Genomic DNA, 23,761 nt, shown 5'->3' with positions numbered 1-23,761 from the left:
CATGCCTAATAAATCTTTTTTCAAAGCAAATAATTTTCATGAAACAGAGAATATATATATATATTGTTATCATTTTCTGTAATATCTGTTATTTCCATCTTCTAAATCATTTCGTTTTAGATATGAATAATCATGCTGAAATAGATTATGCTAGTATGGATGCTTCTATGACATCGATTGGAATGAATGTAAAAGGTCTTATGGATTGTGTACGTTTATATAATCAACTTGATACTGTAAATAACGATAATGGATCAGTTGTAGATAAAACAAGTTTAAAGCAAGCTGCACAAGCTTTATCTGATGCATTTCTGGACTTAATGCGTACTACTTTTTCATCTGTGTCACTGGATAATTCATCAGATAAAGTAAGTCAGTCATTTCAGATGTACATTTTGTTGTTGTCATCATTGATAATTTATTCACATTTTAAGTAAACACAGCCACTCGTACTTTGATGTTTTACAATTTTAACTAGGATAAGTAAAAAAATAAACAGTTGTGAAATATTCAGTATGAAATTTGCTTATAACTACTATAATGTAAATAAAAGTTATATTGGATTCAATTTCAAATAAGAATTTCATACAGTGAATATAAATTCATAATAATTGATTGTTTAAATCTTCTAGAGCAACCAATATATATGAATTAAAACTCACTCCATTGCATAAACTAATGACTATTTAAACTCAGTAGCTAAATGGATAATGCGATGGCTTATTGAAGCGAACGGTACTGGGCTCGAGTCCTGGAATGTACATCAATTGTGGGATACAAATACGCCCAGCTGACGAGTCTCAAATAGGACGAAACGCACGTCCTAGATTCCACAGCTGGCCATCATCTATCTCTTCTTAAAGTAAACATAAATGACTATCAACAAAGCTTTTAGCAAAACTATGTTTATAAGCGAACTGTTTGTAGAGGCTTAACATCGTTAAGCAATCACGTTGATAACCGTTATTATATAAATCCCAGCTGCGTTTGAAACGAGATGGCAGTAAGAAGCGGCGACTACAATTTATTGGCGGATAGCACAGATAACAGTTACAATAAGCACATAGAGCGAGTTAATAGCACAGAGGTGAATGTGTTTGCAAGCGAGCGAATATAAAAGCTTATTTATAGTCAAACCGAATAAGGCGTAGTTAAGCAAGACAAAGGCTAATAATAGGATTCGAGTACATATATAAATGGAGAAGAGATTGATTCGTCGAGCGATATTTAAGCTATCAAAGCTAGAGAGAGATATGTGCATAGGCTGTCATGTGACCATAGTAGTAGAATGAAACAGATGAGTTGCAACTGTGTAAATAACATCGTCTGTTAAATAAGTTAATAAAGGGTTTAACAAAATTTGGTCATTATCGAAATTGATCGTAGGTGATATGCTATATGTTCACCTAGTTTCGAGTATTTAATGATTTCAAATTTTCCATATTTCAACTTATGGTAGTATTTTGTGTATAACATTTTGCAACGATCGTGTCAACTATTTATCATCGCAATTAACTAACTTATTTTAAATGACTGTGATTGATAAGAATTGTAATGATGAAAGGAAAGTGATTGATTATCAGTGTTTATGAGTTTTCCATCTGGTCAATAAAAATGGGCTTAGGATGTGTAGTAGTTAGTTGTTGTTGTCATTGTTTGTTTTATAATTGGTACGTCATTTAATTATTCTGTTGAGTTTGTCTAAGTACTTTTTTTTTATAATTCTTGAATATTCTGTACACATCAGTGTGTATATCTCCTTAATTTTCTCTTTATCCATCTCAACTTTCTTTTTTTTTAGTGTTTTCTTATCGTTTTGATCTTCCTATTTTCATTTTTGTTTCAAATTTGACTTGATTCTATTTAACTGTTTTTGTTAGCGTCTTTTATACATGTTATGGACTTTAGTGGTTTCTATTCAATAATATATGGAAAATAATTCCTGTAAGCCGTCTGACCTGTGATGTTCAACAAGTGTCCAGAAAATAAACTGTTCCTCGAATTCCTGACCGAAAATATTTTTCTTAAGTCTATTACTCAATGATAAAAGTTTTAGTTTTAAAGGACCTGCTTCAGTTCGGGCACCTGGGCAGTGTCACAGCCCTCAAGCAAATCGAATGAAATTTGTATGGCGCATATGTATCTGGTGCTTCCTTGTACCAATATTTATGTGTTTAAATAAAATAAATAGTTTTAAAGGAAAACACAAGTTCTCTAAATTCACAGAATAGATCTGAAGTTTAATTATCAGTATGAAAATATCAATTTGATTAAAACAGTACAATCTTTACTGTTTAATGTCATCTAGGGTGCTACAAGCTAGGCAACTTCAGATGTGCTTAATTTGTTGTTTTTATGTTAACAATGCATTTCTTTATGGATAGAAAAAGAAAATTCAATGTTTTATGCACATAACTTAGGTAATGAAATTGAATATTTAGCTCCCCTTAATTATGCATACTATTTCTTTTTGTTAAATAAAGGAAGAACGTTTTTTTAAATTTTAATCGCTGAGGTTTTTTCAAATATAATTTCCACATATAATGTCTTCTCTATACTCGGGGACCAATTCCTGTCAAAGTATCCGTTCTAAGATTGATGAATATTCGTATGAAAGAATTATTGATTAGAATTCTTGCCTTTATTACTTAATTTCATTCTGTCTATTTTTCACTCTTTTATTCAAGGCTTCTACATTAACACGTTCAACAAGTTCATTATTTGATTCCAAGAGTAGTACTGATCGTGCAGCTCTCCTAGAAGCTGCTAGTCGTGTCGGTGATGCAAGTCGTCAATTGTTGCAATTAATTTCACCGCCGACAATATCTGAATGTTGTGTATCAACAAATGAAAATGACACCGTATATAAAGAGAATAATCATGTAAATAATGCATCAATAATTGACTGGGAAGCTAGAGATCGTTTACTTACATTAACTAAGGTGAGTTATTTATGTAAATCATTTCTAATTGACTACAGAGTTTGTGGAATCATTGTAGGATAATTTAGTGGATTCAATATATCTTTTCTACCTTGTTTATTGAAACTTAATTGTTATTCATAAGCTTTCTTGTTATACATTGTTTCTATAGCGATCTGCTCTGATTGAAATCCATCTTTAAGTAAATAATTTTTGTCTATGCATCTCTAAATCATACTGTTTAATGAGACTACTTACGGGTAGTTTGTTAAAAGCATAAAACATTTTCTACCTGCTTATTTACAACATTCACATCCATACCATACATTTCTTACAATCTTTGATTAAATACTAAGTTCATAGCTAGTGTGTTAGTTCATAATTTTGTTGTGAAATTAAAGAAAAATATGATGTCTTCAGTTATTCCTCATTAGTTTTTGTTGTTTTCCATACATTTAGTCCTCTTTATTATTTTAAATGGTGCAAGGACAAAGAAGTAAAGAGCTCAAACGTTTATAGTTTTTAACTATACAATTATACGATTCTCATCAATCATTGCAAAAATTTATCTACTTAATTTTTATTTGTAAAATCCCATTTCTCTTTGATAGTTCACAATCCAATATCTTATTATGTTCTATAAAATTTCTTGTGAAGCGTCATCTGTTTTCTTTTGTTACAATTAACCGCAATTTTAGAAAAAAAATTTTATGGACACATTAAACTAATCATAGTTGACCGATTTTTCAATGATTAATTCTTCATCATATTTTGAGCTGTAGCCTTTAGGTGCAACTATATGCAGCCTCCAATGAGAAAAGAAATTATGTGTTTTCTGTATTCAGAAATCTTATTATTATCGGGTGCTTGTAATTCAACTATTCTATAGTAGAGTTTCTTAGTGACACGTACGCTTCATTTCCGATGAGACTACTGAATTTTACTTGACCAATGTCACGGTTAAACCCATAATAAATGACTATGAACGACCATCACAAAATTCAGTATTTTTTTTGATTTTTCGAGCATAGTAACTATCTTCAGATATTAAACACACCAAGGTACAAAAAGTTTCTATTATTATGGTTCAGACACTTGAGATTATGCACACTACTTACTAGACAACGACACACTAGAAATAAGAAATCATAGTTTGTACTCAGCAAAGTTATGGGTAACATATAGCTGGGTAATAGTTCCCTCATTTTTTATCGATTTGATCTAATGCCCTGATATATAATAACTGTACTCCAGTCTGATCATAGTAATCTTGTTCAGATAAATGCTTACATGGATGCTAACATCCTCGTATATATTTTAAGTATTTACTTTTTAGTGACTATGTAATTTCATTCTTTTCTATTTTCAAGTATTTTCTTAATTATTATTGTTCCCTTTTTAGAGTGTTGCTAATGCAATGACAGGATTAGTGAAAAAGGCTAAAATGGGTGCATTAGTTCTTGATGAAGAAGTAAATCAATACTTAATGGAGAATAAAACAAATCCAAATGATATTGAAGTACAAACATTACGCAAGGCTCAATCGAATTTAGTGCATTCAGCAACACGAGCTGGTAAAACAGCAAGTCAATTAGTTACTTGCGCTAAAGTAGTTGCATGTACAATGGAACAACCGGAATCGCAACAACAATTAATGCATACCATAAAAGAGGTATTTTATTTATTTATTTCAATCTAAATACTCTTGTAATGATTAGAGTCATGATATTCCTTATGTTATTTTGAAGGCTTTATATTTCTTGACTTTCCCGAAAAAGTCCTATTCACTACTGTTATGCTGTAACCTCCTTTAACACATTTAAGTGTTGAACCGTTGTAATGAATATGGACTGCTCCACTAAAAAATTCATAAAGCCTTGGTTTCAACTTAGTGGTGATTATCAGCTCCAGTTTACTGAAGAAACTAATTATATACAGACCTATTTTTGTATACTCGAAATCCAATTTCTTTGCTTTGATATGGTGATCATCACTGGTTCGCACATATAAAGTTTGATCCAGATACGACGATATACACTAGTACTTAATTAACATTTCACCTAGAAAAAGTCAACCGAAGTTCGTTTTATCTACCCATTTTGTTTTTATGTATATCAGGATTCTATTTTAGTTTACAAACTCTGGATCAGTTCACACTTAAAGGTTGTATGTTAATCTGTTTGGATTTTTACTATTTATAAAGTGACTTTTTTAATGTATGGCATTATTTGCACCAACTAATACTGATTTTACTTTATTGTATATTCATTTGATATCGGATGAATCACTAACAACTTATTATATTTCAAACATTCATGGAACTCAAACACAATTTTCTTGATAAACAGTCTAAATATTTCATTACCTTATGTGAGATGGCCCTTCTTCAGTCGATATCCTTCATAGTGAAAATCGCTTTTTGTGCTAGTTTAATCATTCTTCTACTTAATGGACTCTATGTTTGTTTTGTGTACTTCTATCTACAGGTTGCAATAGCTGCAGACGCTGTACCATTACCAGCTAAGGCTTTATTAGATTCATCATCATCTGGGGCAGCTGCCACATTCTTAACAAATGATCATGAAATGTTTAATGTACATTGTAAACTGGTTAATGATTTGGAAGAAGGTGTTTACTCTGTACATAATGAATTAGACAATTTACTTGATTGTCTAATAGGAACTTCGATACAAGTAGGTTTTCTTTTTATTCCTACATTTTATCATCATATTTCACTCGTTTGAGCATGTTCATGCACGCTTTGTTTATTGCGTATGCTTGGATTTATTTTGGTCTCTGACTCTTATGCTGATGCTTAGAGTTATAAAGTATTTTGGGAATCTTCAATAAAGATTAACATTTGTTTGATCTACTCCTCACATTTTTATATTAAGTGATCATAACGGATTACTGTTTAACAACAATATTTACTTGACTATGTCATAAGAAATGAAGTTCAGTTGATTGACTGTACTACCCTCCCAGATAAATGTACCAATTCGCATAAGTTAGAACCTGATAGAATCGTACATTAGGCATCTTAAGTTCTAATATTAATGGTAATAATATTCTAAATTCATGTTTATCATGAATATGGTACAGTTTTCTGACTATCTAATGTGATTTTCATTGGAAGACTGATTAGATCAATACCTTAATTGCATTCTAATCACCTTAGTAATAGATAATATCTACATTATCTCACTCGAATTGAAGTATATAGATGTATTTCTATAGAAAAGAGACGTCTAGATATTGAACAAAGCTTGATACACTATCCGGTTTATTTATTTTATTTATTTATTTGAACACATAAATATTGGTACAAGGGAGCACCAGATATATATGCTCCATACAATAACAATGAGAATGGGAGGAGAAAAAGAAGGTAGGTGCATATAAATAAATAAAGAAGAATAATAACAACCACAGATTAGTGTATGTTAGTGTAATATTAAGAATAATAATGAGGGAAACGGAAACGTATAACCAGAAGAATTCTTTCAGTCAAGGAAGTTACAACCATTTTTTATAAAGAAAGTAAAAGAACGTTAAAGCAGGATCGCCACTGGCTTCTATTCTGAGCCATATTTGATAACGTCTTCACCCACTGTGTTGCACTATCTCTCGGACCCCAGCCAGGGAGTCGTGAAGGACCAACAGAAGCCATCCCTTTGCAGCTTTCTTTCATATTAATAGCTTATCTTGTTATATATAGCTCGAATTATATTAACTACGATCGCTTTATCTCTTGAAATCTCTTTTTAAAACTTTTCATCATCAGCATTGATTACTAGTATTCACTATGAATTATGCAGACAGTAGTTGACTTCATCAGCTGACGCTGCTCTTTCGGTATTTCTCGAGACGATAATTATTTTAATAATCAGCTCACAGATTTACAGATTCAATGCTTAAAACTCTGTAATGACCTGTTTGGGATTTCAGGTTGTTGAAATACTATTATTTTGCATGGAATTATTAATTTTCATCATATTTTTTGCTATTATCAATAATAAGTATATAATTTTAGGCACACCAAGATCCTGTAATTATGAATCTGCTTTCGGTTAGTCATCAATTACCTGGTAGTGTTGGTGATGGTCTTCTACTTGTACGTAAAGCTAATGCATTAGCATCCGCAGTAGAATGTTTAGTGGCAGATTTACGCTCGGAAGCAATGAAACAGGATTCAACATTGGGAATACCATCTAATGAAATAGCTAAACGTGCTGATGTATTAGAAAAAGAGATTTATCATTTGTTATCAGTTGCCCAGGTATGTCAATGATACTTAGAAAATCAAAACAGATTATTCCTTTTTTAACATTTGAGACAAAGTCTTGTAAATATTTGTTTAGTAATTAGAACGTATTTCGAACCAGTTACTCAGAAATGGAAGATATCGACCAATATGGTTCATAGTTGGTGGTTCAAAAATTATTTATTAGCTATAAAAATTGTTGCTTATCTGTTTGATGGTTCACGTGGTTAGGTATGTGTCTATCAGGTGTTTGACAACGTAAATGAAACTCCCTAACCAAACCTTTTACTTTGATGTACCATTTTTACAAAGTACAGGTTTTTACACAGCAGTCTGAGTCACAATTTTTGTGAGGGGTAACGGTCCTATCCGTCTTCCAAACTAAAATAGGTAGACGAAGGGGTCTTCAAACCATGGACATACTGTTTCAAAGTCAAATGCCTAAATCACTTGAATACGCCTTCATTAATTTGTAAACACGTTCCATATTTATACTGTTTAACCCGTTTGATCAATATAATGTATGATCAAATATTAGATGGTTACATCTTTATTCTTAAACTAAACAAAATAGCTTGTTACATTTCTCAATCCTTAGAAGATCTAATTCTTTCCACATGTATCCGCATTTTTCTCTAAGTAATGGCTAATATAGGGTGGTTGACATCAAATATGGTGTTACAAAATGCTGTATTTTGATTCTTTCGGGTATTATTTACGTGTTTTTTATGTTACCAATGTCTATTTTGCATATATCAGAGCTTAAATTTTTGTAACAACATGTATTTTTATTTTAGACTACAGTAAAATAACTGTCTTCTTATAAAACTAATAATAATATCGATCTTAACTCACTGTTCAATTCCCTCACAAAACAACAAATCCCTATCATTTTTAATCTGAACATGTTAGGTTTGTATTCATAAACAACATGTGCTTTCAGTTGTACCTGAGTAGAATCTTTTAGGTATAACTTTTGATACGCATTTCAAGTATTTTTCTAGTGAACAAACAATTATTAAAGAATAATTCTCTTCTAACTTATCATAAATGTCGAGTCTTGGTTAATTTTTTATTCCCCCTCCAATATTTCTATTGCCATATAACGTTTTATGTTTTTTTTATTGGTTTAATTAATCATTTATAGGAATGTGCTGATGGTAATGCTCAATCATTGGAGCATCAACAAAATGTAATCATAGCAGCTGAAAATCTAGTGAATACAGCTCATGCAACAGCTGCACCAATTATTCGATCACGTCTTACAAAAGGATTGGAATTCGCTACTCGACTTACAGCAGATAATGTAGGTCCATTAGCTACAGTCGGTGGAGAAGTTGTACGTATTTGTCAAAATGATACATATCAGGTAATGTATTTTATTGTTTAATTTTTCCATGTAAGAAGTTTATACACAAATGTTTATACTACTATTATTATTACTGATAGTAGTAGTAGTAAAATATATTCGGAATATAATAATTACATAATTAATGCCAGTCAACAGGTATGATCAGTTTGATATAGATAATAATGTTGAATGTAATGGACAGATATGTTGTATTAGTTTGTTTGAAGTGTTCTAGTTCAAAAAGTGTTCATGTAGTACAGATTGTACTACAATTTATCAACTGTTCGTTTTTACACTAAATTTCCATGATAGTGTTTGATGTCAAGTAAAAAATTATCTGCGTTATTGTTTCGGTTTTTGCATTGCTGTGGAACATAAGAAACTTTTTTTCAACTAAGTAGCATAATAGTGATGCAGGTTGTGGTTATTCGTTTTTTTCAGCCACAATTATGCTGGGTTTTGTGGTAATACCATATTTGAATGGTGCCAAGCAAAGTATCCTTGTGTAACGAAATTTAATTTAACACTAACTTCTAACTTATTTAGATGGATAGAAACAATCGATAAAGCTTCTTGTCGTTCAATACCAAAATAAACCGTTTCACTCTACTATACCTAGCGATTACATTTCAAATGTGATCGATATAACTCAATCGTCACAACAAAATAGACAATATTATATTGATTAATGCTTTTTCTCTCTCGATTGCCTGTAACGATCATATCACCTGGAAAGACCTACAAGCAGATCCATAGTTTATTCAACTTTTGTGGAGATTTTAGTAATTTTATAGTTGAAATTATCAGTCAATTGAAGCGAGACCAACATGAAAAACCTGGAAGCACTAGATAGCCGTTTCGTCCTATTGTAGGACTTCAACCAATCCACGAAATTGAGCAACCGTCCACCATTGTCTTCACTGAGTTACCATCTCACAACTGACCCGATTGAACTCCACTGGTCACTGCTTCCCACTAGAAGTCGAAGTTATACATTAACTCCGTTGGATGTCGATTCCGTGGTCTAGAGGTTAAGCGCTCGCGCGCGAGACTGATAAGTCCTGGGTTCGGATCTCTCGAGGCGGAATAGTGGATGCACACTGCTGAGGAGTCTCGAAATAGGACGAAACGGCCGTCCAGTGCTTCCAGGTTTCCCATGGTGGTCTCGCTTCAATTGACGCATGATTTCAATGATAGGGCTTTATTCATTTCTTCCTTATTATTATGAAGGCTGTTGAAGCTAATTAATTGTCCACTTCTAAATGAATAATGTGCAATCCGAACGTGTTGTTTAAATTCAAGTATTTGGACGAAGAGAATAGCAAGTTTCAAGTCTACATCGATAATGACAATAACAAATTATCTGTTTTGGTTTCGATTGTCACATAGTAGTTTTAATGATTATCTTCTGTTTTCAATCCTCATGGTAACCGTATCAGATTGAAGAATAATTTATTTCTTCATAAGGCTGTAAATGATTATCAATCCATTATAAGGAATATTAGTTACAGAAAGCATTCTTTTAGAATTTGGTTATCGAAAAATCCAAAAGGTCAGCAGTATTACCATAACTTTATATTGTCGTAGCATCATAACCTTCATATTCTTTAAGTGTTTATTTACCAGTTACTGTTTAAGAATATGATCCTTCTTCCTACTGTGATGCCCTCTTGAATCAAATTGTTCGACTGAACTGATCGCTTTGTATTCGCCCACGAAAGCTATACATGATAATGTTCATAGGTGTGTTTATTTAGCGCTTGGTTTGTGTGGCCCGTGTTACCTGTCCCACATGAGCAATTAAACGGTAATGTGGTCTAATACAGAGTTTGCCTTGTCTTTGATACATCCACCAATGATAGGGTGTCTGAAAAAGACTACGCGAAGCTTAGCAGCTGCTATGTTGTTAGTTTTTACAAACTTGACGAGAAATAAAACAATATATTTTTCTTGTTGGCAACCTGGTTACAGATGTGTGCATATATAATATTTCGGATTATGAAATTTTTATATATTAATTGAGATCATTAACTGACCAAAGTTAGACCACCATTGAAAACCTAGAAGCATCAGACTACCGTTTCATCCTTGGGTGCACACTGTTAAGGAGTCCCATACTAGGACGGGACGTTTGTCCAGTTCTTCCAGGCATTCAATGGTGGTCTTACATTGATAGATTCATAATCTCAATTATTCAACTCAATAATCTCCACAACCCTATACTGATATTTGTATGTATTCTTATTTTTAAGCAGCACGTGTTTCACTTTGATCACTAATGTCGTTATTATTCTTAGTAAAAAAAAAATCCATTTATAGATTACACTGAAATCAGGCTATCGTTATATACTGTATACATTATTGTATAAATACTAAGTTCATTCTAGAAACACTATATTTCCTATTTCATTGCTAAACGGTTTTGACTATACACATATGCATATTTACTATTGTATACAACTACTTTTGTACTAAATCACTTAAGATTGCACATTGCTATCATATTAAATGAATAACATTTAATAGTTCTATGAGTTCATTATTATCATTATTATTAAGTAGTAAACAGACTTAAAATAATTATGTCAGGTATGTATTCTTATGAAATCAAAATTAATAAACACAAGGTGAGGCATAAATTTATTTTATTACTTGTAAAGAATTACATGTGTTATGATTGAAATGTGTTTATTCTATCATTCAACATTTAAGATTGGTGCTCTGATCTAATGTTGTCTTACACTAAGCATCACCCTACTTGTTTCAAATTATACATTTAAACTCTATGTTTTTTTTAAATATGTGCTTCATATACATGTACACACGCATCAATTACAGTTGAACAGTTATAGCATAACAAAGTGTAATTTGACATTGAGGAGATACCTTCATGTTAAATGATTATTTGTTTATTTTAGTTACTGTTTATTCGTGTACTAGATTGTAATTTAATGTAATTTTGTCATATATATATATATATATATATATATATATATATATATATATGCATGAAGACTCCGTGTTGATACATATTAGACTATCATTACTCTTATTCTGGTTTGTGATATAAAATATGGATTACATTATTTTTGACGATATATAAATACCATTTTATCTATGTGATGATTGATAATTTCTATGTATAATTTCTAGTTGGCTTCGGATTTAGAACAATTACAAAAACGTGTAATGCCTCAAGTGAATTTATCTTGTAACATTGCTCGTGTTCAACCGTATGATGTAAAAAATCAAGCTAATTTACTTGCTGCATCGCAGAATTTAATGAAGGTATATTAATCTTATTATTATTATTATTGAACTTATTTCAATTTACCAAATGAATATTTTGTCCTATTTCACGATTTCTAAGTTTTACGTAGTATTGAAAATGAAAGCCTTTGTTCGCAATATTTTTGTTGGCCAACGAGTACATTTACTTAAGTTTATCTAATTGTATATTATGTAAATTAGAAAGAAATTACAATTCAGCATCCTTTATCGTTATCTTTCCTTATACTATTTTTATTTACGTATTTTGTTTAAGGCATCAGATTGAAATCACTAACCTTTAGATTTGCATGAGAGTCGGTTAAATAAACTTGGAGTTGATTACTAAGATATCCAGAATATATTCTGATGTTATGCTTGATGTATTAATCAACATAATGTCTTTTGATGTGGGTTTGTTCTCTGAGTTGGATGGTTTTGGTCAAACAAACTCACATCGAAATCACCCACCTGAGCTACAAATCTTCTCCACCATCTCATAATGTCTTTTAGCTAGTAGTGAATATTTCTAAGTATTTTATTTCAAAATATATAATTATAACTAAACGATCTACATATTTCCTATTTTACTGTTAATTACAATAAGTAGAATAGTAACTTGCTAATGTAACAATGCAAGATCTCAACGACTTGGTAGATACTTTACATCAACGACTGATTTCAGTCATACAACCATTGAAAACTAGGAGGCGCTGGATAGCTGCTTCATCTTAATATGCGACTACATAGCAATGCGTATCAATGACCTTATCTGTCCGTAACATAAAACTAAAAAGAATCCAGTAATATCCACAACTCTTTATGTAGAATAAGAAGCATTACCCAGTTTTCTCCAGTCGTTTTATTTTCGTGTGGAGGTATTTCCAAAATAAACACCTAAATATGTAGCCGTTACGACTATTTCACTGCCATATAATTTCGCGTTAGGTAAAGTGTCCCCATACATTCAATACTTGTTATCTTTTATTGAGCCCGTTGATACACAAATAGAGAGTTCCTTTTTCTGTAGGAAATAAGGAGCAGTCCGTTTGACTATGTGGTTGTTTTCCTCGACGATCAATTTTTTATCTCTAAATGATACACACAAAGGGGAATCTTAGATTATTTTGTGGCTCATTCGCGAATTCTATCCTATTATTTTATTGTTCCTTGCTTTTAAAAGATTTCGAATTGGAATATTGACATTGAGGATTTGTACTAAAGTGTCATTTGCAGTTATATCAATTAATTGTATACTCAGCTTTGTCTAATGTTTATATAATTGAATTTCACTCATTTATCAGAAAGAATCTTGTACTTGGCTTCGGATCACACTGTAATTTTGGTAACCAATAGTTCTACTCGGTTGCCAATAATTAGATTAACTCTATTCGTACATATCAATATTCATTACAGGCAAACTGTTCGTAATACTTTTTTTCTAAATCCTCAATTCAAACAAACCTGTATTGTTGAGTAACTGGAACATTTGCAATTTCATCGTTTGCACAATTATCAGTGGATTTACTCTACAGTCTGCGAAAAAACATCTAATGTTCTCTCTGTTGATTGTAATCTGAAGCCAAAGGGATCATAATAAAAAAGAAGAGGTGTTTACCCAAACTTCTTATTTATTCCATAATCGAATTAGGAAAATGACTCATTATTTGACTTTTATATTATATTCTGTTTATATTAATGTGGTCCATCGTATTTAGTTCGATCATCCTTACATGAAACATTGAATAATTTATAATATTTTACAGTTCAAGGTCAACACCTGTTTTATTTTCTACAATATACATAAAATTACTCATTGATGTTTTTTTTTCTGTATTGGGGTTATTTATCTGACCTATGCAAAGGATGCAAGTGTGACTTTTTTCCCCTATTAAAAACACATCTAGTGTGCACATCACTTTTCTATTGATTTAATAAATAGTTGATGAACAATGAACTTTCTGCTCTACCTAAATGTTTATTTGTAAAAAGAAGTGTAGATAAATGACCTTTCACATTGTTGTTATTGTTTTGGTGCTATTTCATAATTGTTCTCCTGTATCGACCTGTAATTCTTTGCTTCATTCTTTCTCTCTAACCGTATTATAGTGCCTAGAAGATTTATTGCGATCAGCTGATGCAGTTGCACCAACAATTGAAGATTCCGGTGTCCAGTCGGCATTAACTGATGTGACACGAAACACTCATGCTTGTTTAACTGATCTTCGTTTATGTTTTGCTAATTCTGAAACTGTACTTGGCAATGAACCTCCTGATTTATATCATTTAATGAATGGAAAAAAGACATCACAGTCGGATGGATTAACTGAATCAGATTATCATATTGGTGACATGGAGGCGAACGAATTAGTTAAAATATCAACAGCTATTGAACGGTTACGAACAGAGTTGTTCGATCCGTCTTATCATTTGTTACCAAATGAAACAGTACGTTTTCAAACTATCTGTTATTATTACTTGTTCCAGTTACTTTTTTCTGAATAACATTTATTCCCTCTTGTTAATTCATTTAAAAAGTAACTGTAAATTGTAAGTACATCTGATAATCGGATTATTGCGATACTAACTTCTAGACTCTTGGCAGTCTACGAGCCTTTGTCACTAAACAAATAGCAATTGATTATAGGACATAGGGCTTACTTCTAGGTAACTTCATACACAGAGATGGTTATTCGGTTCTATACCTCCATGCGAATTTGGAGCACTAATTAAGTTTGATAATTACTATTGGTTTCCTGGGTTTTATAGATGAGCCATGTAAACAATAGTTACTTCAGTTCCTGGAGTTTAATGAGTTTCAGTATAAACGTTAACCAATTAAATGTATTTCTCACACTTTTGAGGAATTTCTTAAGATTGAATAACGCATGGTCAGAAGTCAGAAGCTCCATTATACATTAAGTAAGTCATGATGATGTTATTGAGAATAACTATGAAAGCTTCCTTATTAAACTATTTAGTTCAACAACTTGTAACGCATCTACTGGAGCTGACAATCTTTTACTAGTTGTATATGTAATAAGTAAGTATTTAAAGTCAGCTCTTATACTTTATATATGTATCTATACGTGTATGAATTGTAATGAAGTAATTCTCTAATGTTACTCATTACTTTCTCTCCCATCTATTACTTAATTTTGATTAATCCAAGTAGCAGTAGAACTAGATATTTAGAAATATTGACTTCGTAATCGTTAAACAATTAATTCCAAAAAAAATTAAGTTTTGTTTTCTCTTCAATCACTTATTATGGCATCTACTTTTCGTGGTTGTGAAAAAAGTGTATTTATTCATTTTATAATGTTATCTCTTCCAAACCTATTTTTATTCATATTATCAGCTTGATTCAATCTGTGTTTCATTATGGTCTGCAATAACTGATTATAATCAAGTATTCGCTTTTCTAGATGATAGTAATAATTATATGAATTCAAATAATCAATTAGAACAAATTTGGCATAAATTTCCTCCGTTAATTGAACGTATTAAACAGACATGTAATAATCATGAAGGTAATATGAAAAAAATGATGCAATCCAGATTAAACATTGTCCAAGAATTGTTGTATCACCTTGGGCCTGTACTACGCGGTATACGTAGTTTAGCTAGATATTTTCATAATGCAGCTCAGTCAACAACAGTTGATTCGAGTAAGTTTAGAAAAAATCAATTACTTTACTATAGAGTTATACTGTCTTTTGGTACTCATGTACTATTATTATTCTTTGTCGGCTATCAAACTATTACTGTAATTATTTACAGTCAGATAAACTGACTGAATAACATAAGAACATCCGCAGTCTGTTACTGCCTACTTCAATATATGATGTCACAGTCGGAGTATCCACGTTCTTATCGGAAATGATATACAGTGTAAGTAACTATTTTCAACCACCATACCAGAATAAGTGAACGAACTGACACAGGAATCCGTTTATTCAATGTTTACAACAAGTTCATTCACCGTTACAACAATATTAGCATAATATCAATTACAGCTGTCTACATAACCCTGATAAAAATATTCATCATATATCCTTTTGTCATATATTCTCACTGATTATGAGTTCTAGCTACAAGCTGTATACCTAGACACAGCACTAACGACAATCAGAGCCATAACATGACTGCCAAAAAAAGGAATTTTCGCACAATCGAACAAGATCAATGGTGTCGATACCCCAGCTCCCTTGACATATGATATTAACATAAATAGATGCCATGGGTGTAGAAAATGTTCACTCTCTGGGGTCATTCATTAAAATCATTGTTTTTTCTTTCTGGTTATTTAGAAAGTCCCAGATTCTCAACCTTTAAACCTCACTTTAGTTGAAAAAAACAATCATAAATAGAAGCTTTTTTAGTGAGAAAACAGATTTACAAACCATTACTCAAATAGTATGTACTATTGTTCCAGTCAGATACGTTAACTGAAAACAACGCGAATATACATATTCTTCTTTAAGGTAACTGTGTTCATGAGAATCATCAACCAGGATTAAAGTATTCTCTGAAAATTTGCTCTGATTAAAAACATAAGTATCTTTCCTTGATATGGTAGATAAATATGATGTACAAATACCACTCATTTCTAATGGAAACTACTGTAAACAGATAGTTGAGTAGAAGGTTGTTAAAACATTCGTTGGAAAACAACCAGTTTTCACTAATTTAGATAAATATTTAATTTTCTCATATGATGACATAATTTTTCATCATCCCATTTTTACTAGTGTGTTTATTATCAGAAAATATGTTAGATTTCGCGTATACTTTCAATATTCTCTCATTGTATTTGTTTTGTCCGGCTTTTTTTCTTTAAAAATAAGATTTAGCTCGAGTCATCAATGTATCACACGGTGTCGCATCAAAACGTCAAAGCAGTATATCTGTTTGTTCTAACCTGATAGAACAGAATAATACTAATTCAAGTCTAACAAATTCAGAACAGCAAACTCAAATGACTGCAAATTTTATGCATCAGAATTTAATGTCAATAGCTGAAACATGTCTTGTTGCCTGTGGTCAACTTATTACATGGGCACTAAGACATAATTCACAGACGACTATTCCTGATGATGAACTGCAAGATGCTGGAGTGACTGCTGATCAGGTGAGTATTAATCGTTTTAATCATTTATTATTACTTGTAGATCGATGTTTGTTAAATGATCAACTTTTCATAATGCGATTCACACTCGTATTTATGCTAAATTGTTTGCGTTAAATTCGTTTCTCTGTGCTGCTATACTGTGAAAATTTGTGTTGATGCACATTTTTGCTTAGTATTATGTTGGTTACCACTAATGTATTGATACATCAGAGTGATACTAATGCTTCTTAGGTTGCATAGATCAATATAGGTGTTTTAGGTTTTAAACCTGTGATATTTGAATGTATCCATTCTCTATCTTCCCCCAAATTCTGAGCTTCATAATTCCTAATAACTTTTTTTGGTATTTTTATTTCACTTATTTACATTTTCTTGAATCGTATCTTCGATCCCTAATCTTTTCAATCACCACTCATACTGAGACTATCTCTACTGTTCTGGAATTTGGCCTGACAATTGCATCTGTTTGTGCTGATGGGTTATAACAACGTGAATCTATGTAAATACGTTTAGACTGACTGAATGTTTCAACCACTATACCTCACACCTACATAGGTGTTCGTAGTAAAATAATTACTGGATTTAAATAGTGTGTTTCTGTAACCCAGAAATATTTTATTATAAAATTAACCTTTTATCTATCAGCTTTGACTATAAAGAGTGAAGTAGTATCGGGTCACATGTAATTTTCTAAATCGTTTTATTGTTAATATTGAATTGCTTCTTTTATATTACGTCTCGCCACTTCAGTTCACTTTATTTTTTTATCTATGTAATTCATCAATCAGCATAAACTCATGTTCCGATCGTAAGCATTATGAACAGTGACTTCTTTTATTCTCTCTAAATGTCTGAGATTTACAAATTGAGATAAATTATTACATGTCAATTATTTGCTAATCAACGCCTTATTTTGTCCATTCCACAGCCTGGTGTGTAGTGCTTAGTTTCAATTACACAGCCAATTTGACAAAGATGCCTATCAAAATACAAAAATAGATTTGCTTATGGATATAATTCTAAAATGTCACCATTTAAAACAATTGGACTGGTTTATACGTCATTTTCCGCTTTTGTCTTACTTTCGTGATAAATAATAGAAATAATTATAAAGTGATTGGTTCAGCAAATGAATCTTTTTCTATGGCTTTGCTTCCAAGAGTTTATAATAACCTGTGAATATAAAATCAGTTTGTATATTTGTCCAAACATTGTTAAAGTTGTTTATTAAATGGAAGAAACATTATTTCGATATCCTCGTTCCTTTGTCTCTGATCAGTTCACTGAAATATTAATTCTTTTTTTTTAAAATTGCAATTTCGCATTTGTCCTCATTTTGTGACAAACGTCTATGCAATTATTCAATCACTGTAACTCAGTATTATCTAATAATTGGAGCGATTGATATTCTGTCAATACTGTACTAGTTACTGAACATAATCGTGTAGTTTAAATGAAATTTAATTAATGTTGTTTAAGTACTTCTTTTCTACTTCTCAGTTCAGATTTGTATTTATTAACAGTTAAGCTTATTGGTAATAATAATGATTTATGAATAATATGACTTCGTAATGTAGTAATACTAACAAGAATGATGTTAGTTATTATTATAAAATATATGGATTTAGACTAGCGATGAAATTATAGACGCTTGTTTCATCCTATTTAGAACTCTTTGGCTGAGTGTATTTGGATTTCGATGTTAATTTCTCCTACCAGGACTCGAACCTAGTATTTCTGCTGCAGACGCTCGGCTAGCTATCCACTAGTCGATTCAGTTCAGATAGATATTAACTTGTTAAACGGAGCTGTTGTTTATATCATTATTGATAATGAATGGAATCATTCCGTTTTCGATACTCTTGACTGGATTTATATAGTAAAGGATTTATTTTTGACTTAAACATGTCTCCTGATACACACATTTTTTGCATAATCTATGCTTGTTCAAAATATGCTGAATTGTGAACGCATTATTATGTTTATCTCTCACTTTTAATGATATTTTTTGTTTGTAATCTTTAAACAGTTGAATACATCAATTAATGCAGTATTAGGTTATATTCCTGGTGAAGTGACTGTAAGACGCCTATTCGCACTACTTCACGATGCTTCTAGAATAGTGGAAATGTCAACAAATGAAACTTTAGAATTAACTAATAGCCAAAAATCTGATTCTGATCAATTATCTTCATATGAATTATCACCTCCAGCCATACCTATGCGTTCATCAAATCTACCACTTGTAGATATTTATGAACAAATGAGTGAAACAGCTAAACAACTTGCCCGTGTAAGTTTAATCATGATTATTTTCAGTTGGCTTTTTACATTGTTTTGTTATTAGTAAGATAAATAGACCCAACTCAATCTGTTTATAACTCAAGTTCACAGATGAATGGTTAGTCTCTTTTTTATTTTAGTGAGATAAATATTTATAAAAGGATAAAGAGAAAAATAGACAAATAAAAGTTTTCAGTTCTGTATAGATATTCAGCTTTCTGAATTGACAGTGCAAATAATTTTCTTTTAGAGTAAAAAAACACTTATTCATTTTACTATCTGATGGATTTTAGAAGTATAAATGTTGTTTTGTTTCTGTTTGACAATCAAAATATTTTTGTCTTTATTGCCAAAAAATGTTCTTTTGGAAGTGAGATATATTTTGATCTATTAGATTGAAAACTTAATTGTCCTTGACGTTTATTAACACTAAGTAGTTGAAGGACTTTACAGGATACGTTACACCTAGGTTTGGTTCTAATTTGTACTTGTCACCAAGGCTTTTCTTCAATACTAAGGGAACTAGTGGGTCATGTGGAGCCGAAATCCCCTATATTCATTGTTACAGTCATGGACGTTACCACTGATTTCTTGTAGGATTGAAATACTTATACTACCTGATGAGTAAGTATTAATCTCTGTCTGGTTTGTATAGAACTTGAGATTGTTCGGATTCTATCAAGTAATATGAAATGAAGACACCAGTTTAAGGGAATCACCATTATGTGTTTGTCTATCAGATGGTTGAAAGTAATTGTTCGAGTAATTACCTATTATAATAATAAAATCGATTCATTTGTCCTATCGCACTTATTATCTGTCTTATCTGAATACTTCTCTTTACTGCAAATTATCTTTGAAATTTAAAATATTTATTTGCATAATTAACATGTTTGCTTGAGAAATTTTAATTATACATTTCTCTCCCCCCATCAATTAAATATAGGATTGAACCATTAATAAATTCCCTTTTGTATAAACTTCAAGTTTTGTACAATTGAGTGGATATTTATTGAGAAGTGAAAATTACTGAATTATTACAGCAATTAGCGAAAGTGCCGATATTGTGGTGACTGCATGATTAACAAATTTTATCGAGTTAGTTCAATATTTGGCACTTTTTTCGGTTTCAGTATAAAACTGATCTTCCCATCAAATTGTTATTTCGGTTGAATTGTATCATTCTCTTCTCTTGAGTGCTAGTACTCTTGATAAAACGAAGCTGCTTACTTTACTTTATCTCCCCTCCGCAGCCCAAATATCATAAAATAATGCGTTATATAAAAACCGGAGGTATCACACTCGTAAAACATATCGAAGTCACTGAAGGTAGTGTTTTATGACGATAGCAGCAGGTGAATTTCCATTGTTTCACTAACACAGTAATATCTTACAATCACTCAATCGTCTTATTGTATAATGTCGAACCATGTAAATTAGTTGTCAGTTCATTAAAACAAGCAAATGACAGTGTAGATATATTATTGGGGATAGTTGTATAAAAGTGAATATACTAATAGTATTCCAAAGTTATTCAATGCGTTTATAGTTTTTGCAAGATTTCGATGATTGTATAATTTATACATATTTCCTACTAACTATATATGGTTTTTCTATTTTTCTTACTTTATTTTAGACTTGTTTAAGTGTTAGTTACGAAGTTTCTGGTAAAATGAAACCTTCACAAATTGAATCATCATTCGGTTCACATAGTAATCTAATTTTATTAGCCTGCATAGCTGATCGATTAACTAGTGCCGTAGCTGATGTAGTACGTGCTGCTGGTTATCGTAGCGCACAACTACGTTCTATTGGTCATCTATTAAACAATTTTAATCAAGCAGCTGAACCTGTTGCTTATGGACTACAATATGCAATGCGTACTTTAGAGTCAAGTCAAAATGATTCTAGTATACCGTCAGCAAACTTAACACTTGCTAAGTCGTTGTTGTAAGCAGCTTGATTTTTATTGTGGTTAATATTATTTTTTCCGACTTTATAATATTATCCGACGTTTCGTTTGATTACTTTTTAAATTATCCGTAAAAATGTGAACACTGAACGTTTTTCTGTTCCAGTATGAGACTCCCGGGCAGTGAGCGAACGTCTAACCTCTAAATCAGTGAGAAAACTTTGGACGGTGTTAATGCCTTACTTTAAACAGTCCACGATAGTGCGCCGTCCAGTACTGTGAAAACAGTTGTCTGACAATTGTACTGTCAAATCTTCAAAACAACTTTAATTTCCAAAGAACATTTAGCAATACATCTCAGTCCTATTAATGATGACTTTAATCTAAGTGATCACTTCAATTTTTTTTGTTTGATCAAAGAAAAAATCGAAAGAAAAACTAATTCTGTTTATTCGTTTTTTAATCTATCTAATCCGTTTTTTGACATTTTAAGCATAAGTAAACATTTCACAAATTTATTTGCATACATTATAGCTAGTCTGTCTAAATTGCAGTCTATATATATATACCTTTATAATCTGTGATTCAAAAACCTTACTTATCCACATTTATGATCGTGTGGCCAAAACTGAATTTAGTTCATTATTCAATTAAAGGCTTTGTTTAAACCATTGAATTCATTAACAATTCGGCAAAATTAAAAACTGATTAATATCACGAAGGGTAATGAATAACTAATTAAACAAGATAATTTTTGTTAAATGTTCTAATTTTCTTGGTTTGTAAATTAAATTTATTCGTTTCATTTTATGCATATACGTGTCCATCAATCGTAATCTTGTGTATATCATAAGTTGGCCTTAGCTATCTAATTTTTGAAAATTAAGAAATAATGGACGACTGTTTTTTTCTGACTTTGAAACTTCTCATTAGTTCACAGCTAATAAATAACCCTGCTGTAGATTGAACTGAAGACCTTTATGCTTTACAGCTAGCGTATCATTGTTTAAAAGCCCCAATTAGAGATGTTATCGTCAAATTTATCACTTTATTATACGTAAGACAAAAATATTTTATTTTTAAGCTTTTAATTGAATCATGTCTCCAAGTTTAGAAGTGGTAAAAAAACTAATGTTAACTTTTAATGAATGATATATATTTTGAGTGTGTGTTCATCCAACCAGTAAACAAGACATGGAGTTGTAAACTCTGCCAGATTATTTCAACACTCTGTTTGCACATTCTGTATTCTTGGATTATCCATTGGTACTCATTCACATTCGTTATTCTTATTGGTGATCTAATTTCTCTGTTAATCTTCGTGTTGAAGTAAATGGTTTCTTTAATTAAGGAATATAATCAGCTATGCTCTGAATATCTTTGTTAGGGGGTCTTTTTCCCAACAGCAGTAATAGGCTAAAGTAGACCTGAGTCCTAATTTCTCTGAATATGATAATCAATGACGCGGATCAGAATTCTATTGCCAGCTTAGCTCCCTGAAGGCCACTTATCAATGATGCAACAAGCTAGGTGATTTTACTGACGAACAACCAATTACCTGATCACTTACTCTTTTCAGATTAAGTCAATTTGACTATAATTTGTTCATATTAGGTTTTGTTTGCTAAGTAGGAGCACCTTGAATAAAACTTACTATTTGTTGATTTCAAAATTTAAAGTATGAAATATCACTGTTCTTATATGGATATTTGTCTAGCGTTTAGTGTATAAGATTTTACAATCGCTAATATATCTATATTGACATGTTTGTAATCGGTTTTTTCACTAACTTGCCTCATACTGTTGCAAACATTTTGTTTTGAACTGTCAACTGTTAACATCTTACTGTATATTTCTATATTGATTGATTTATTACATAGGAAATTAAGAGATTGGGCTCTAGAATTAGATCAAAAGGCCATGTTATCTAAAGAACAAGCATTTTCATCTCGTATTGATGATGGTGTTGAACAAAATGATGATGATGATAGCAGTCAAATAACTATAAACAACTACAGTAATAATGAAAATGAAGCCAAACTGACTGAAACATTTATGCATATGCGTAATCAATGTGATGTATTACTTCATCGATTAGATAGCTTGATACACCCAAATGTATACAATGAAGATAAAGGGAAGTCTTCTGAAACAGCAGATAGGAATAGCACGTTTTGTCCTATACTCTTACCAATCAATGATTTGAATTATCCTCAATGTTGTGATACAGTATGCGATATTGATAAGGTAAGATGTGTAGTTTGCTTGACTTTATTGCTAAATAAAATAACAAATCTAAATTGTAATATGGAGTATTTATTAGTTATAATGCTTCTTTACTAAATTTATTCATTTATTTGAAGCATATTGATCTTTTCTAGAATAATATTCGTCATTCACTAATTGTTATTACTTTTTTTTTAAACTATGTGCTCTAGACCATTGGGCATTGAATTGACTGTAGATTTATTATTTGTAGGAAAATAGTGTAAGTAAATCTGTGTTGCTGTGACCGATTTCGAGCTATCTCATTCTAATTTCCCCATCATAGATTATGACTAACTCTCAGTCCCAAATCCGGAAACCTTCATCTACTGATATGTGTCATTCTAACAGTCAATGATGTCAA

The 23,761-nt window shown here is 31.3% G+C and overlaps 1 protein-coding gene across 1 annotated transcript in view; it reads left to right on the top strand.

The window, feature by feature from the left end:
- Positions 1–23,761, top strand: part of Smp_167010 (putative talin) — a 104,654-nt gene that overhangs the window by 44,187 nt on the left and 36,706 nt on the right. Inside the window, 13 exon segments of the mRNA XM_018795860.1 lie at positions 121–368; positions 2,688–2,942; positions 4,324–4,593; positions 5,408–5,614; positions 6,955–7,200; positions 8,333–8,554; positions 11,690–11,824; positions 13,913–14,251; positions 15,165–15,474; positions 16,654–16,937; positions 18,967–19,230; positions 20,857–21,170; positions 23,013–23,379. Of these exon segments, the coding sequence (XP_018650130.1) occupies positions 121–368; positions 2,688–2,942; positions 4,324–4,593; positions 5,408–5,614; positions 6,955–7,200; positions 8,333–8,554; positions 11,690–11,824; positions 13,913–14,251; positions 15,165–15,474; positions 16,654–16,937; positions 18,967–19,230; positions 20,857–21,170; positions 23,013–23,379 (3,461 nt within the window).

The sequence above is a fragment of the Schistosoma mansoni genome, chromosome 2 (assembly GCF_000237925.1).
Source record: "Schistosoma mansoni strain Puerto Rico chromosome 2, complete genome".
Taxonomy (NCBI): Eukaryota; Metazoa; Platyhelminthes; class Trematoda; order Strigeidida; family Schistosomatidae; genus Schistosoma; species Schistosoma mansoni.
The sequence above is the reverse complement of the archived record's forward strand: the minus strand, read 5'-3'. Positions and strand labels throughout refer to the sequence as shown.